This window comes from Phacochoerus africanus, chromosome 15 (genome assembly GCF_016906955.1).
Source record: "Phacochoerus africanus isolate WHEZ1 chromosome 15, ROS_Pafr_v1, whole genome shotgun sequence".
Lineage (NCBI taxonomy): Eukaryota > Metazoa > Chordata > Mammalia > Artiodactyla > Suidae > Phacochoerus > Phacochoerus africanus.
In genome coordinates, this window is record NC_062558.1 from 50,462,253 (window position 1) to 50,478,187 (window position 15,935).

At 48.1% G+C, this 15,935-nt stretch overlaps 1 protein-coding gene across 1 annotated transcript in view; it reads right to left on the bottom strand.

The window, feature by feature from the left end:
• Positions 1–15,935, bottom strand: part of UBE2L3 (ubiquitin conjugating enzyme E2 L3) — a 48,958-nt gene continuing 33,023 nt past the window's right edge. Inside the window, exons 3-4 of the mRNA XM_047759952.1 lie at positions 7,487–7,673; positions 1–1,382 (exon numbers count right to left, since the gene is read on the bottom strand). Coding sequence (XP_047615908.1) covers positions 1,228–1,382; positions 7,487–7,673 — 342 coding nt within the window. The 3' untranslated portion in view covers positions 1–1,227. The remainder of the gene's footprint in view (positions 1,383–7,486; positions 7,674–15,935) is intronic.

Genomic DNA, 15,935 nt, shown 5'->3' on the forward strand with positions numbered 1-15,935 from the left:
TCTGATGATAAATTCTAAGGTCAATTTTTATTTCTACAAAAAAAGGCAGTCAAAACAATATAAAACATGTAAAGGATATTACTGAGCGAGCTTCGAGTAGATCCTGACTCTGCGAAGGCCGTGAGTCCAGAGGGAGGAGAAGGCCGTCCTGTTCCTTGGTTGGGCCGGCCGGACGCTCCGAAGTCAGGGCCAGCTGGGTGCCAGCAACCCCAGGCTGGTACCGGTACAGTGGAGAATGCCAGAGGGTCAGACCGTGCTGATGAAGGCCTGCTGCACCGAGGTGGCAAGAGGGAGCCCAGAGCCAAGTTGGCTGGTCGGGTGGAGCGCAGTGATAGGAGAGCATCAAATTTCAAATGGACACTCTGGTTTTAGTCTGCAATGACCCGGACATCTTCTAGAATAGCTGCAGGGAGAAGCGCCAACCTGTGGCCTCGGGAGCCTCTGGTGATAAATTCCTCCCACGAGTCCCCCATCCTTTGGCTGGCGGGCCCCCCTGGGGCCATCACAGGCCTGGTGTTGGGGGGTTTCCCTAGAGGAGGCCGGCTGGGCTACAGTTCCATCACAACACAGACTTCAGAGGCTGCCCATCTGATCAGAGTTTTACAGAAGAGCTGGACCTCCCTTTCCACGGCGTTTTTTGGGGGGAGGGGTGGGTGGGTGGAGGTGGTTCCTTGTTTTTTAAACTTCTTAAAAGGATGTTATAAGTCAGAGTCAAGATCTGAACTGACTCCCACACCAGGCTGTGCAGCACGGAGGAGAGGAGCAGACATGCCAGCACTGTCCCATCTCCTGCGGGAGGCGGTGCCTGGGCTTGGGGAGCCAGTGAGTGGAAAACAAACTAAATGCAAGAAGGTGGGAGTGGCAAGGGAAGAGGGGAACCACAACCATTTTTTTCCTTTTTTTTTTTTAAACCTTAGGGCTAAATATAAATTGAAGATTTGGGATAAATTTAGACAGGAAAAGAAACACCATTCTTTTAAAGTAGATTGAAGCAGTGATTTTTAAAACAAAGAAAACAGAACTAGAACATCTTAAATTTTTAATCCTTTCTTTACAGGTTACCTAGACCACTTCTGATTAAGAAAACTGTAGAAAGTTAGTAACTGCCACAAGCAGACGCCAGGCGGTGGCACATGTCAATTTTCCACAGAGTCCTGCTTTGCGGGGTGTCTGAATGCACTGCTCGGGGTCTCTGCTCACACTCGCTGGAATCAATCACGGCAGATTTTAGTCCACAGGTCGCTTTTCCCCATATTTCTTTGTAAACTCTTCAGCATTCTTACAGAATTTTTTACGGTCCTTAGAGTATTCTTCAGCTAGGTCAGCCCGGAGCGGGTGCTCGGGCTGGGGGTCGTTCACCAGCGCTATAAGGGACTGGATGACTGCCAAGAAAAGGACAAGGCACTGCTGGTTAGAAGGCCTCCAGGGGGCACGGCAAGAATGCAGCTTCCAGTAAACACCTACAGGCTTTTTACACAAAGCGGCCTCCCATTTATCCAAAATTCTAACCCCCAGAGTTCCCACTGCAGTTCAGTGGGTTATGAACCTGACTAACATCCATGAGGGTGTGAGTTTGATCCCTGGACTCGCTCCATGAGTTAAGGATCTGGTGGTGTGGTTGCAGCATAGACTGGCAGCTGCAGCTCCAATCTGACCCCCAGCCTGGGAACTTCTGTTTGCTGCAGGCGTGGCCCTAAAAAGAAAAAAAAAAAAATCTAACCACCAGCATGCACCCATGGTTCCCCTGTGACTAGAAGAAAGTAATGGACGAGGAGTTCCCGTCGTGGCTCAGTGGTTAACGAATCCGACTAGGAACAATGAGGTTTCGGGTTCGATCCCTGGCCTTGCTCAGTGGGTTGAGGATCCGGCGTTGCCATGAGCTGTGGTAAAAAATTGCAGACGTGGCTTGGATCCCGCGTTGCAGTGGCTCTGGTGTAGGCTGGCGGCTACAGCTCCGATTTGATCCCTAGCCTGAGAACCTCCATATGCTGCGTGAGTGGCCCAAGAAATGGCAAAAAGACAAAAAGACAAAAAAAAAAGAAAGAAAGTGATGGACGACAGCACTACAGTAGATGACTAACTGTACAGAGTGACCCCTGCCTCCTCCAGGAAGCCTTCCTGTCCTGACACACTGGGGATGTCCAAGCCTTGTCAATTTCACCCCCTCCCAAACTTTGTAAACCTCAGCCAGGTCCGGCACTCCAACCCCTATTCTCAGGCAGGTCGAGAGCTTCTCCAGAGCAGGAGAACTACACTTGGTTCAGGGTACTCTTGCTCAAAGTGTGCTGTGAGCATGAGCTGACAGGCCTGAACTGTGTAAATGGATAATATGCCCACAGAGCTTTGAACAGTCAAGAAAGGTTCACTCGACCATCCTGTCTAACCCCTTGGGGGTTGTAACCCTGAGCAGCATCACACTGCCCATTCCAGAGGCAGGAGAACCCATGGCTCAGGGTGGGAGTCCACAATGCACCCCTAAAGGGCAGTAAGGCCCAGATGGGCTGGAGGGCAAGACTGGGATGGAAGAGCCAGGAAGGAGTAGAGGGAGGGAAGGGCAGCATGGGAGGCCCAGGAACCCCAGGCCCCCTCAGAAGTAGAGTGCACGCAGCCTCCACACTTCTCACATGTCCCCTCAGTCACCCCACTCCCCATAAGGACCAGCACCCCACTGTCCCAGCAAAAAGGCCCCTCTCCTCTGGACTGCCAATGCCAGGTGGCTTTATTGGGAGCCTATGCTTTTCATTCCAGCATCACAAGGAATGGGCTAAAAGAGCATTCAAATAGATTCATAGACAGAGAAAACAAACTTACGGTTACCAAAGCAGGAAAGGAGGGGAGTTTGGGATTAACATATACACACTGCTATATATAAAATAGATGACCAACAAGGACTTGCTGTATAGCACAGGGAATTCTACTCAAATCTTGTAATAGCCTATATGGGAAAAGAATCTGAAAAAGAAAGCATATATGGGTGCTCCCTTATGACTCAGTGGGTCAAGGGTCCAGCCTTGTTACTGCTGTGGCTTTGGTTACAGTGGTGGCACAGGTTGGATCCCTGGCCTGGGAACTTCCACATGCCATGGGCGTGGCAAAAAAAAAAAAAAAAAAAAAAAGACATACCTGAAACTACCACAACCCTGTAAGCCAACTACACTTAAGGAGAAAAAAAAAAAAAGCTATTTGTTCTTCTTTCCCCTTGTTTGCCATTAATCCACATGGAGCCTAGATGATTCTATGCATAATATATTGCTTTAAATCACATCAAAAATATATTTAGGAGTTCCCATTGTCGCTTAGCAGAAATGAACCCAACTAGGTTCCATGAAGATGTGGGTTTGATCCCTAGCCCTGGTCAGTGAGTTAAGGATCCAGCATTGCTGTGAGCTGTGGTGTAGGCTGCAGACATGGCTCGGATCTGGCATTGCTGTGGTGTAGGCCAGAAGCTGCGATTCGAGCCCCAGCCCGGAAACTTCCATATGCTTCGGGTGCAGACCACCCCTCCCAAAATTAAGATTACCTACTGCAGTAAACTGAAGGCATCAACAGACATTAAACAAACCCTGCAGCTGCCTCTGGTCCAGCCAGAGGAAGCAGCACCCCAAACCAGGCCTCCAATCGGCACTTGTCAGCACTGCAAGAGCTCTACCCCAGCTTGCTGCCCTCTGAGACTCTCCACCCCATTCTCAACCTTTCTTGTTCTTAACTTTTGGGAAACCTGAATCCCACTAGCCCTACAGTGTAAATAGGGGAATCCCCATCTTTGTCTGGAATTAGAAATGGCTCTGTGGCAGAGCTGACAATGATGAGTTTCAAGTTTTCCTCTATTATGGAGAGTCAGGCTCTCTGCCTTTCATTGGGATCATCTCTCTCTCTCTCTCTTTTTTTTTTTAAAGGGCCATATCTGTGGCATATGGAAGTTCCCAGGCTAGGGGTCCAACTGGAGCTGCAGCTGCCAGCCTACACCACAGCCACAGCAACACGGGATCTGAGCTGTGTCTGCAACCTACACCACAGCTCACAGCAATGCCAGATCCTTGACCCACTGAGCGAGGCCAGAGATTGAACCCACATCCTCATGAATACCAGTCTAGTTTGTTACTGCTGAGCCACAACAGGAACTCCTCCTTCGATCATCTTAATACCTAATATATTAGTATAAACCATTTGTCAATCACTAAGACTTGCTTTTCAAAAGATATGCACTTGGAGTTCCCATTGTGGGGATTTGCCCCTAGCCTGGAACCTCTATATGCTGCAGGAGAGGACCCAAAAAGCAAAAAAAAAAAAAAAAAGATACGCACTTTGCAAGTTTGCAGTTTGTCTAATTTTTTTCTTAGAACTTGCTTTTATTTATGCAATCAAGCCTACATATTTTCAAGTTTACTGTGTAGTTCAGATGGTATTTCATCCCTTCTCTGTTCCTCTGGGAGCTAACCCATAATAAGACCCAGCTGAGCTCAGCTTGTTTTGACAGAACACTGAGAGCCACAATGCTTTTCAAACTACAACCATGGCCACCTCGTGTCATTGTCACTTACAGGACAGGAAACTTACGTTTTACAAATGACCAAGCCCCAGCTTCCTGATCTCTCCTTGACCCTAAGGCTACTCAGAAGCATGTTTTCCCTCCAAAATGTAGGGGCTTTAAAACATTATCAAGACTTACCAGAGTTTCCGTCATGGCTCAGTAGAAACGAATCTGACTAGCATCCATGAGGACGCAGGCTTGATCCCTGGCCTTGTTCAGTGGGTTAAGGATCCGGCATTGCCATGAGCTGTGGTGTAGGTTGCAGACTTGGCTCGGATCTGGCATTGCTATGGCTGTGGTGTAGGCCAGCAGCTACAGCTCCAATTTGACCCCTAGCCTAGGAACCTCCATATGCCAGCCAGTGCGATCCTAAAAGAGACAAAAAAAATTTTTGGCTATGCCCAGGGCATGCAAAAGTTCTTTGGGCCAGGGATCAAACACCTGCCACAGTGGTGACAATGCTGGATTCTTAACCCGTGGAGCCACCAAGGAACACCTAACATTTAGTTGTTTTTAAGATATTCACCAAATTGTGCGACACCACCACTATTTAACTCCAGAACATATTCATCATCCTCAAAAGGATACCCACTCTTATTAGTTATCACTTCCTCTTCCCCTCCCCCAGCCCCTGACAAACACTAATCTACTTTTCAATTATAGATCTGCATGTTCTGGATATTTCATATATGGTTGACTCTCATTATTTGCAGCTGTTATGTATTATAAAGTTGCTGTGAATGCTGAATTACAGTGAACTGTGAGTGACCCCAGGAATGACCAGCTATAGAACCACCTAGTAGAGGCCAGCCAAGCTACAAAATGAGAAATAATGAACTGTTACTTTAAATCACTAAATTTCAAGGTGGTCTGTAATACCATTAATAAGTACAGAAACATGGGGACATGCTGTCAGATGCCAGGGACAATGTTCCTGATGTGTGTGAGGATGAGATCAAGGGCCATGCCAAGACAAATCTACAGAATGATCTTCTAGGGAAAAAACCTGCCTCCAACAGAAAACAGCAATTCTGCCCATCCCTGCCTGTAGAATAGCACCCTGTTTAAGATAAAATGTTTATCTTCAAAACCTAAGTCAACAAGCACAAAAATAATGAAAAACCTCTCTTAGGGAGTTCCTGTTGTGGCTCAGTGGACATGGACTCAACTAAGATCCATGAGGGTGTGGATTCGATTCCCGGCCTTGCTCAGTGGGTTAAGGATCCAGTGTTGCTGTGAGCTGTGGCAGATTAAGTCTCAGATCCCATGTTGTTGTGGTTGTGGTACAGGCTGGCAGCTGTAGCTCCAATTCGACTCTTAGCCTGGGAACTTCCATAGGCCACAGGTGTGGCCATGAAAATCAGAGACAACAACAACAAAAATCCCCACACCCTGGAAAAGCAGAGCATTTTGGCTATGCACCTAGATCTAAACCAAAAGAGAGGACTAATGCTGACACAGCGCTCTTAGGCACCCACCCCACCCCCACAGGAGTAGGCAAAGCCTATGCACTTGAACCCAGCTCTAGGGTGGGAGGAGACCTGTAACCCTGTGGTCTGGCCACCTGAGCAAATGTAACAGCTAGATTCCAACACGGAGCTAAGAATTTATATAGAAAAACCAGGAAGCTCCTGCATAGTGCAGCAGGTTAAGGATCTGGCAATGCCATGACTGTGGCACAGATTGCAGCTGCATTGCAGGTTTGATCCCTAGACTGGGAATTTCCACATGCCCAGGGTGCGGCCAAAACAACAAGAACGTCGTCAATCTTTTATGGATATCAACCTGTGTCTGACCAAGTGCCAAGTCCCCTGGAGACCCCTCCGTGGCTCCATGCTCAGCACCCACTCCTTTCTGCTACTCAGCTGTGGGAGCCTAGTGCACACTTTTCACAACGACCATTTCCAGTGAGCTTTCCCGTGTGAAAGGCTTTTCAATCCATCTTCCAGGGGTTCTGCTAGAAAATGACTGTTCATATCAGTCACTGAAAAAAAGAAACCTGCAGCCTCTCAAATTCCAGCCTCATCCAATCTCTTTAATCTAAAACAAGATTGTGAGACACAACATTGTAAACAACTATAATTAAAAAAAAAAAAAAAAAAAGAGTTGCCACTATGGTGCAATGCGATCAACAGTGTCTTGGGAGTGCTGGGATGTGGATTTGATCCCTGGCACTGTCACAGCTGGGACTTAGGTCGCAACTGCAGCTGGTTTCTGACCCCCAGCATGGGAACTCCATATGCTGCTGGGTGGCCAAAAAATTTTTAAAAATTTAAAAATAAAGAGACTGTGAGTAGTTCAGGGAGTCTTATAAGAAAGCCACCACAGATATGAGGTTAGGATTACAAAAGAAAGCTCTCTAATTGAGAATGAAAACTAGATATAGTCTATAACAAAGTCAGTCATTGCAGGGGTCAAAGGGGGGGGCCAACCACATACTGAATCAAGTACTTTTCCCAAAATGTGCATGGGATGTACGTTTACAGAGTAGCACACAGACACAGGGATCCAGGGCCACATCTAATTCCCAGGAGTCCCAGACCCACCAAAGCTACCCATGAGCTTTCACCTGGGCACACAGCCCTCAAGTCTGGCTGTGCCCTCTCACAGTGACCCTACTGAGCCCTATCCACCACCCCAACCCGCTCCCAGGTCTGACTTCATGTGCTGTTGTGAGACCACTTCCCCTCCAGGCAGCCCCACAGACCTTCAGGAAAACTCCCAGGGACAGAGCCCATGCCCTGTTACTGCACAGGCAGCCAGTGCTGGGCTGGCCTATGTGTGTCCCCACTGGGTTACAAGCACAGGAATACCCGTGCAGGGGGACAGTTTAACTGAGACAAGCCATGACCATGGGACTGGCGGCCTGATCAGTCCTGAGCACTGGGGTTGGTACAGCAGCAAGGAGGCCCTGCCTGCAGCAGTGTCCCCAGAAAATGTGAGAAGACACCTTACCTTGGTCGGTTTTGGTTGCTGGCTTCCAGTTTTCAGCACTAATTACCGGCAGGCAGACCTGCCCCTTTTCATCGATGTTGGGGTGATAGATCTTCGTTTTAAACGTGATCTTCGGTGGTTTGAATGGGTACTCTGCTGGAAAGTTGATTTCAATTCTGAAGGCCCCCTTATCATATGGAGGGTTGTCCTGAAGGGAAAGAAAAGAGGTCAGAGCGAACCTGTAGCTGAGACAGGAGTGTTCTAATTGTTTACCTGAAAAATTAATTTGTTTCAAGAGGTTATATGACCTGAAGTCTCACCACCTTCAGGGAAACAACAATTTCTAGAGACCACTTCCCCCTCCAGGCAGCCCCACAGGGGCTAAACTGTGAAAAGGTCTAAGATTGATGCCCTGGCCTCTTTATCTTTTTTTTCTTTTTTTTTAGGGTCACAACCACAACATACGGAGGTTCCCAGGCTAGGGGTCAAATCAGAGCTGCAGTTGCTGGCCTGCACCACAGCCACAGCAACACCAGATCTGAGCCACGTCTGCAACCTACACCACAGCTCACGATGATGCTGGATCCTTTAACCCACTGAGCAGGACTAGGGATCGAATCCACGTCCTCATGGATGCTAGTTGGGTTCACTGCCACTGAGCCACAACAGGAACCCTTTTTTTTCTTTAATAAACTTATTGTTTTTTTGAGTGGTTTCAGGTTTACAGCAAAACTGAGAGGAAAGTACAGGATTCTCCTATGTCCCTCCTTCTACACACACAGCCTGCCCTCCCATCAAAACCCTGCAGCTGAGTGGTGCCCATTATAGCTGACCAACCGCCACGGACACACCCTCATCCACAGTCCATGGCAGCTTCACTCGCTGGTATCATTCCCTGAAGCTGGAATCACAGACTACGGGGTCTTTTCAGCTGGCTTCTTTCACTTAGTAATACGTAAGATTCCACCATGGCCTTTCTTGTCTTGTTAGAACACTTTTTTTTGGTGATGAATATTATTCTCCTATCTGGATGGACAGTTTATCTATTTACCCCCTGAAGGATACCTGGCTGCTTCTGGCAATTAGGAATACAGCTGTTGTACACATTCATGTGCAGCTACTGTGGACATATGCTTTCATCTCCTTTGGGTAAATACCAAGGAGCACGATTCCTGGATTGTAGGTTAAGAGTATGCTAAGTTTTGTTAACACTGTCTTCCAAAGCGGCTGTACTGTTTCACATTCCCACCTGCAACAGCGGAGAATTCCTGTTGTTTCATATCCTTGCCAGCACTTGGTGTACTCAGTGTTCTGGAGTTCCACTATTCTCACAGGTGGGTAGTGGCACCTCATTGTTTTAATTTGCAAATCCCTAATGACATGGTGCTGACTATCTTCTCATATGCTTATCTGCCATTTGCATGTCTTCTTTAGTAAAATTCTTTCAGATTTTTTGCCCATTTTAAAATCAGGTTCTTTGTTTTCTTATTATTTTAAGAAGGTATTTTTGTTTTTGTTTTTTTTTTTTGTATATTTGGGGTAACAGTCCTTTTTTAGATGATGTCTTCTGCAAATATCTCTATCTTTTTTGAAAGTTCGAAGAGTCACACCAGGGGTAAATAAGAAGCCAACCTGGACCAGACTGAGTGCTGACAGGCCAAAGAGGTGGCCGACTCCAGATCCTGGCCAGAGTGGTCATCCCAGAGTAAAGTCAGAACCCAGCTGGACAGATGGTCCCTGGCTGGTCACCAGGAAAGGCCAGCACCATATCCCACCCCCTTGTGCTTAGGATCACTCTAGCACTCCAGGCCTGCACACTGATGGCCCCAGGGAAAGGAGCCAGCCTCTCTCCAACTCTCCATCTCTGAGCTGAGCAAGCCCTCTGTCTGCTTTCCCTCGTACTCCAGCTCTTCTGGGTCCCACCTATCCCACCCCACCTGAGAAGACCGAGCCTCAAGGGACATTCTCCACTTCCCTGCAGGGGAGTGAAGCTGGCACACCCCAGGTCTCCACACTGTCCCCCATTTTGTTCCCATCCAGGAAGGTAAAATTAGGGATGGCTGAGGGGTGGGAGACACCTTGCAGACAGAGAGGACCCAAGACTAGGATGGCAGGGGCTTAGAAGGGGCAAGACAGGAGGCTGGGGCCACATTTAGGGGTCTGAACCGCCTATCTGAGTAGCAGGGTGTGTGCAGCAGGGTGCAAAGGCAGAAGATGACTGCATGGGGAAGGTGGGGCCTCAGGGAGCAGATGTGGGAGCAGAAGCTGGTTAACAGGGGCCCGTGTGAGGGGCAAACCTGCGCATACCTGGGAGAGGGTGGGCTAAGGCTGGACTGGAAAATTGTTTCACCCCAACAAAATGTCCCCTAGTCTTTCTCTTTTTCTTTTTTGTCTTTTGTCTTTTTAGGGCCGCACCACTCATGGTATATGGAGGATCCCAGGCTAGGGGTCAAATTGGAGCTATAGTCACTGGCCTACACCACAGCCACAGCAACGCCAGATCCAAACTGCATCTGTGACCTACATCACAGCTCATGGCAATGCCGGATCCTTAACTCACTGAGCGAGGCCAGGGATCAAATTCGCAATCTCATGATTCCTAGTCAGATTCGTTTCCACTGCGCCACAATGGGAACTCCCCTAGTCTCTTCTTTAGGGAATGCAGAATTCTCTAGAACACTATCCAGAAGTTAAAGTGGCAGTAGACCCATCCCAGGCCCTATCCTGCCTGCCCACCCGAGTCACTCCACATTACCAGCAGCTCACAGGGGAGCTTGGAGAAGACTGCTTTGGGATTTTCAGAAGAGATTTGCTTAAGCCACATAAAAAGCTTTACTGTATGACTTCTGGAAGCTGAGATCTGCCAATCTATTCATTCATCTCCCAGGACCAACCAGCTGCCCCAGGGTGGCCACCTGCCCATTTGCGTGCCAGGAGCTGGGAGACGAGAGAGTCATGCTGGGATGCTCACGAACACTTGTGGCGCAGTGGGGCGGGGACACATAGCAATCTGTGGTGCCTGCCGTGTCTGCTGCCCACAGCGACAGCTGTGTAAGGCAGGACAGGCCGGGCTGCTTGCTCCCCAGGGAACCTGGCTAAGCACAGCTTAACTCCTCTGAGCCTCTGTCCCTATCCAGGGCTAGGGTGACCAAAGGGGTGGCTCAAGTGTGTGCAAATCACATAAACTGTCAATCAGTCTATCCATGTGTCCATCCCAGCGATTTCTGTAAAGAAGTTGTGCAAAAATTCAACAGAGGACATACTTCTGGATTAAGGCCTAAAACAGCATGCATGAGTTTCCCACGTTAGATATAAACTCATTCTGTGGGAAGACAGCTCAGAAACTGGAAGGGACCCCAGGGGAAAAACGTTCTGTTGTAGAAACAGGGTGTTCGACATTTCAGGAATCTGCCTCAAACTATCCTTCTCTGCCTGGGAAGTCTCGTGTCCTCTCCACCAAATGAGCGCCCCCCCCCCTTCCCCAAGACTGGTTCCTCACCCGCCCTGCCAGTGCACAAGGCCAGGCCACAGCCACTAAGACCAAGAGGGTCTCCCTTTGCACAGCACCAACCCCCCTGTCCCCGCCATGTGTCCACTTTGTTCCTTCCCATAGCAACCTGCTGGGAACCACAAGGCCCACCTGTACCCCATGTCATTTCTTAACTAACCGAAGACCTAGAGTCCTTCCAGCACCCCCATCAGTCAGTTTTGTGTCACCACAGTAATGTTTTCCCTGTGACTCAGTGAGGACATGACATAGCTCTCTGGCTGCCACACTGAGTCCCTGAGGCACTGAAATCACAAGAGCCCATGGCAGGTCCTAGAAGGATGTCCATTTCCTAGAAGGCTGTCTACTAGGGTGACGCCAGGCTCGCCCTTTTCCCTAGCAAGGAGGATGTCTAGCCCAGGTCTAGTCCAGACCTGCCTGTGACAGGGGGACAAGGAGGAGGACTCCCTGTTCCAGGGCCTGAGGCTGGTTTCCATGCTCTCAGACCTTCACGGTCCATTACAGAGTGTGGTCAAAAGCCAAAGCAAGCTCCTGATCTCTGAGCCCCGTTTGTAAATTGTGAAGTATTCATCTCTCTTATCTGTTCTGAAAACAAGCTTCCTGGTTGCCTGAATCACAAAATTTGCTCAATTAGCAGATTCATCTTCTGCGAATTCTGCTTTCTAAGGATGACTTCTTTGCACTGTTCTCAATAATTTGGTTTGTAGGACTTTCCATAGTACAGATCTTTGTCAATGAATACTCAAACATTAAAAAACCCCATCATATTTCCTTAAAAATAAATGTTAGTGGAATTAAGTATTCTTAGAACTGACTCTCCAATCTTTCATGACCAAACTACCCCATGAATACACTTATTTATTTATTTATATTTTCAATTTTTGGGGTCTTTATAGGGCCACAGCTGCGGCATATGAAAGTTCCCAGGCGAGGGGTCGAATCGGCGCTACAGCTGCCAGCCTATACCACAGCCACAGCAACGCAGGATCTGATCCAAGTCTGCAACCTACACACATAGCTCACGGCAACACTGGAACCTTAACCCACTGAGCAAGACCAGGGATTGAACCTGTGTCCTCATGGATACGAGAGTTGGGTTTGCTACTGCTGAGCCTCAATGAGAACTTGTACATCTAAATTTAAAATCACAGTCTCCATTAGACTGAATTTAACAAGAACTCCCCTCCTAAACTCATGGATCATGGCATGATCCACTTTCCATCTCAGAATGGAAGTAGCTGTCCTATTATTTCTCATTGAAATAGAATATTCACACCAAAAAAGTAGTACTAGACCTTCCAGCCCCAGGATAGGGCTGTGAGCCCCTGTGGCGGGCTCTTCCTGCTGGATGGCTGCACCAACTGCTGTCCCTGTTTAAGGGACCGAGGTTCTGGGAGGGCGGTGCAGAGGCAGGCTTTTCCTCCCTGGGGCGGTAGCAAGATGACTTCATGTGCAGCTCTGGGTCAGAAAAGAGGGTTTCCCTCCCGCAGCCTCAACCATTACACCACGGCGGGAGAGGAAAGAAGCTCCAGAAGGCACCAGCGCAGGAGGGAAGCCAGAGGTGGTGTGGGGACGCAAATGCGAAGGGGCAGGCGCAAGAGGAAGGGCCAGAGGCAGGCAGTGAGGGAAGGACACCAAGCCCTGTTGGTTTCCGGTGCTCCCTGCCTCCCCCACTCCCATCAGAGCCCAGGAACAGAAGAGAGAAGACCAAATTCCTTCCTGGCTTCAGGCAGCTTTGAAGTTTTGTTACAAGTGGGGAAAAAAATTTTAAATTGAGGTGAAATTATCAGAAAGTGCACAGCCCCCGTGGCATTTAGTAAATTCCTAATGTTGTGCCACCACCTGTCTCTAAGCTCAAGACCTCGACACCTGAGAAACACACTCTGTTTCATCAAGCAACAACTGAAAAACCTCAGGCAATACAAGTGTCCAGTGAGCTGCACTTGTGCCTCACTGCACAGAGGCAGCCCACCTCTCCTGGGAGGGGAGGAGAGAAAGAGCTTGAGGTGGAAGGGTGCTGGGCAAGGGGCAGGCAGCCAGGAAAGAACACACTCTGCTCGCTAAGACCCAGCCTCTGAGCCACTAAAATCAGAGAAATCCAGGGAGTTCCTGTTGTGACTCAGTGGTAACAAATCCAACCAGTATCCATGAGGATGCGAGTTCCATCCCTGGCCTTGCTCAGTGGGTTAAGGATCTGGCATTGCCATGAGCTGTGGTGTAGGTTGCAGACAAGGTTCAGATCTGGCTGTGGCATAGGCTGGCAGCTGCAGCTCTGACTCAATCCCTAGCCTGGGAACTTCCAAATGACACGGATATGGCCCTAAAAAGACTGAAGGGAAAAAAAAAAAAATCAGAGAAATCCACATCTGTCGTAGAAAATGTGGGCTGTGGGCAGGCACAGAGGGGACATACCGCCTGGTGCACAGACACAGGACTGTCAGCTCCACCATCCCACTGTTGCTGGCATCACCCCCATCACTTAAGCCCTCTGCATATCCAGGCCTTCAAGATGGTCACAGCGAATTCCACTGTCAGCCAAAGTGGTTTCCTTACCACCCCCCTGGCTGCCAGGTGGGAACTTGTTTCCCTTGCGAAGACAAGCAACAGAAGCACAAGTGTCTGCAACAGCACCAAAGAACCCAAATGCTTCTTTATTAAAAATAAAGCTACCACACACTCCCAGGACAGCACTGGCCTGCACTGAAGGGCAGTAGGGGTGGCAAGGCTGCTGCACACATTCCAGGAAGCCACAAGGTCCATGGTGATGTTTTCAGAGAGGAAGAGGCCTGGGTTTATCTAAGATGGGAAAAGGTAGGAGAAGGGCCCCGAGGTTCCAGTGAGACCCTACGGCACACTGGCAGCTACTTCCCTGTTTTCTCCTTAGTCCAGGAGATGCCTGAGGCAAAGGCATTTGAAGTTGAAGTTGAAACTTCAAATGTTTGCTACCTGAACTGCTAAACTATCAACATTTCCTCTTAACTATCATCAACACCAGAGTTTGTTATTCTGAATATGGTTAAGAGTGTCTGCTTTCACAACAATGGTCTATCACTGTACCTGGAACACCATGACCTCAGAACCAGCCTGGAGCTTGTTCTACAGAAGAGGAAACAATACCCCAGTCACCAGTTACTGCTTATGGCAGCTAATAAAGCAGGAAGTTTGAGAACCATACAGTCATTTAGGAGGAAGGGGTTCAATTCCAGGTCATTCACATGGAAATAAAATAACTTCTTGTTAGGAAAGAAAACCTGATCATACAGCTTTTAAAAATGAAATCACAAGAGTAATAACCCAATTTTAAAATGGGCAAGGAGAGTTCCTGTCGTGGTTCAGCAGAAACGAATCTGACTAGGATCCATGAGGATGTAGGTTCAAGTCCTGGCCTCACCCAGGGGGTTAAGATCTGGCCTTGCTGTTAGCTGTGGTGTAGGTCACAGATGCAGCTCGGATCTGGCATTGCTGTAGCTATGGCCAGTGGCTATAGCTCCAATTCCACCCCTAGCCTGGGAACCTCCATATGTCATGGGTACAGCCCTGAAAAGACCAAAAAAAAAAAAAAAAAAAGGTACAATGAGAGGAGCTCCTGCTGTGGTGTAATGGGATCAGCAGTGTTTCTGGAGCTCCAGAATACAGATTCAGTCCTCAGCCCTGCACAGTGGCTTAAAGAATCTGGGTTCCCACAGCTGTGGCAGAGGTCACAACTGTGGCTTGGATCTGATCTCTGGCCTGGGAAATCCATATGCCATGGAGTGGCCAAAAAAAGAAAGGGGGGGAAAAACAAAAGCACAATGATCTCCTACTTCACATCTACTAGAATGGCTGTGATTAAAAGATGGACAGCAGGAATTCCCATCGTGGCTCAGTAGTTAATGAACTCGACTAGTATCCATAAGGATGCAGATCCAATCCCTGGCCTCTCTCAGTGGGTTAAGGATCCAGTGTTGCTGTGAGCTGTGGTGTAGGTAGCACACATGGCTCAGATCCTGTGTTGCTGTGGCTGTGGTGTAGGCCAGCAACTCCAGCTCCAAATAGACCCCTAGCCTGGGAACCTCCATATGCCGCAGGTGTGGCCCTAAAAGACAAAAGACAAAAAAAAAAAAAAAGAAAAGACAGACAAGAGCAAATGTTAACAAGGATGTGGAGAAACTGGAACCCCACACAACTGCTGGTGGGAAGGTAAGTGGTGCAACTACTGTAGAAATAGCCTGGCACTTCCTCACATGGTTAAATGTAAAGTTACCATATGACCCAGCAATTCCCCTCTTAGGTAAATATCCAGAAGAAATTAAAACACATGTCCACATAAAAACCTGTACATGAATGTTCACAGCAACATTCATAATAGCTAAAAAGTGGAAACAACCCAAATGCCTATGAACTATCAAGTGGAAAAATAAACTATGATATATCCGTGACAATATTATTTGGCAATAGAAAGGAATGAAATACAAACAACGCAGGCTACAATATGGATGAACCTTGAAAATATTATGCTAAGGAAAGAAGCCATGCACAAGCAGTCACATATCATATGATTCTATTTATATGAAATAAAAAGGCTATGGAGTTTCCATGTGGCACAGTGGATTAAGGGTCCAGCATTGTCACTGCTATGGCCCAGGTTGCTACTGTGGCCTGGGTTCAATTACTGGCCTGGGAACTTTCACATGTTGCTGGCATGACCAAAAAAAAAAAAAAAAAAAAAAAAAACAAAAAAAAAAAAAAACACAGGCTAGCTAAACATACAGGGACAAAGTAGACTTGTGGTTGCCTATGCCTGGAAGTCCCGTCTGGGGGTGATGGCTAAGAAGGCGAGATTTCTTTGAGGAGTAATAAAAAAAAGTTCTAAGGAGTTCCTGTTGTGGAGCAGCAGAAACAAATCGGACTAGGAACCATAAGATTGCAGGTTCAATCCTTGGCCTTGCTCAGTGGGTTAAGGATCTGGCATTGCCATGAGTT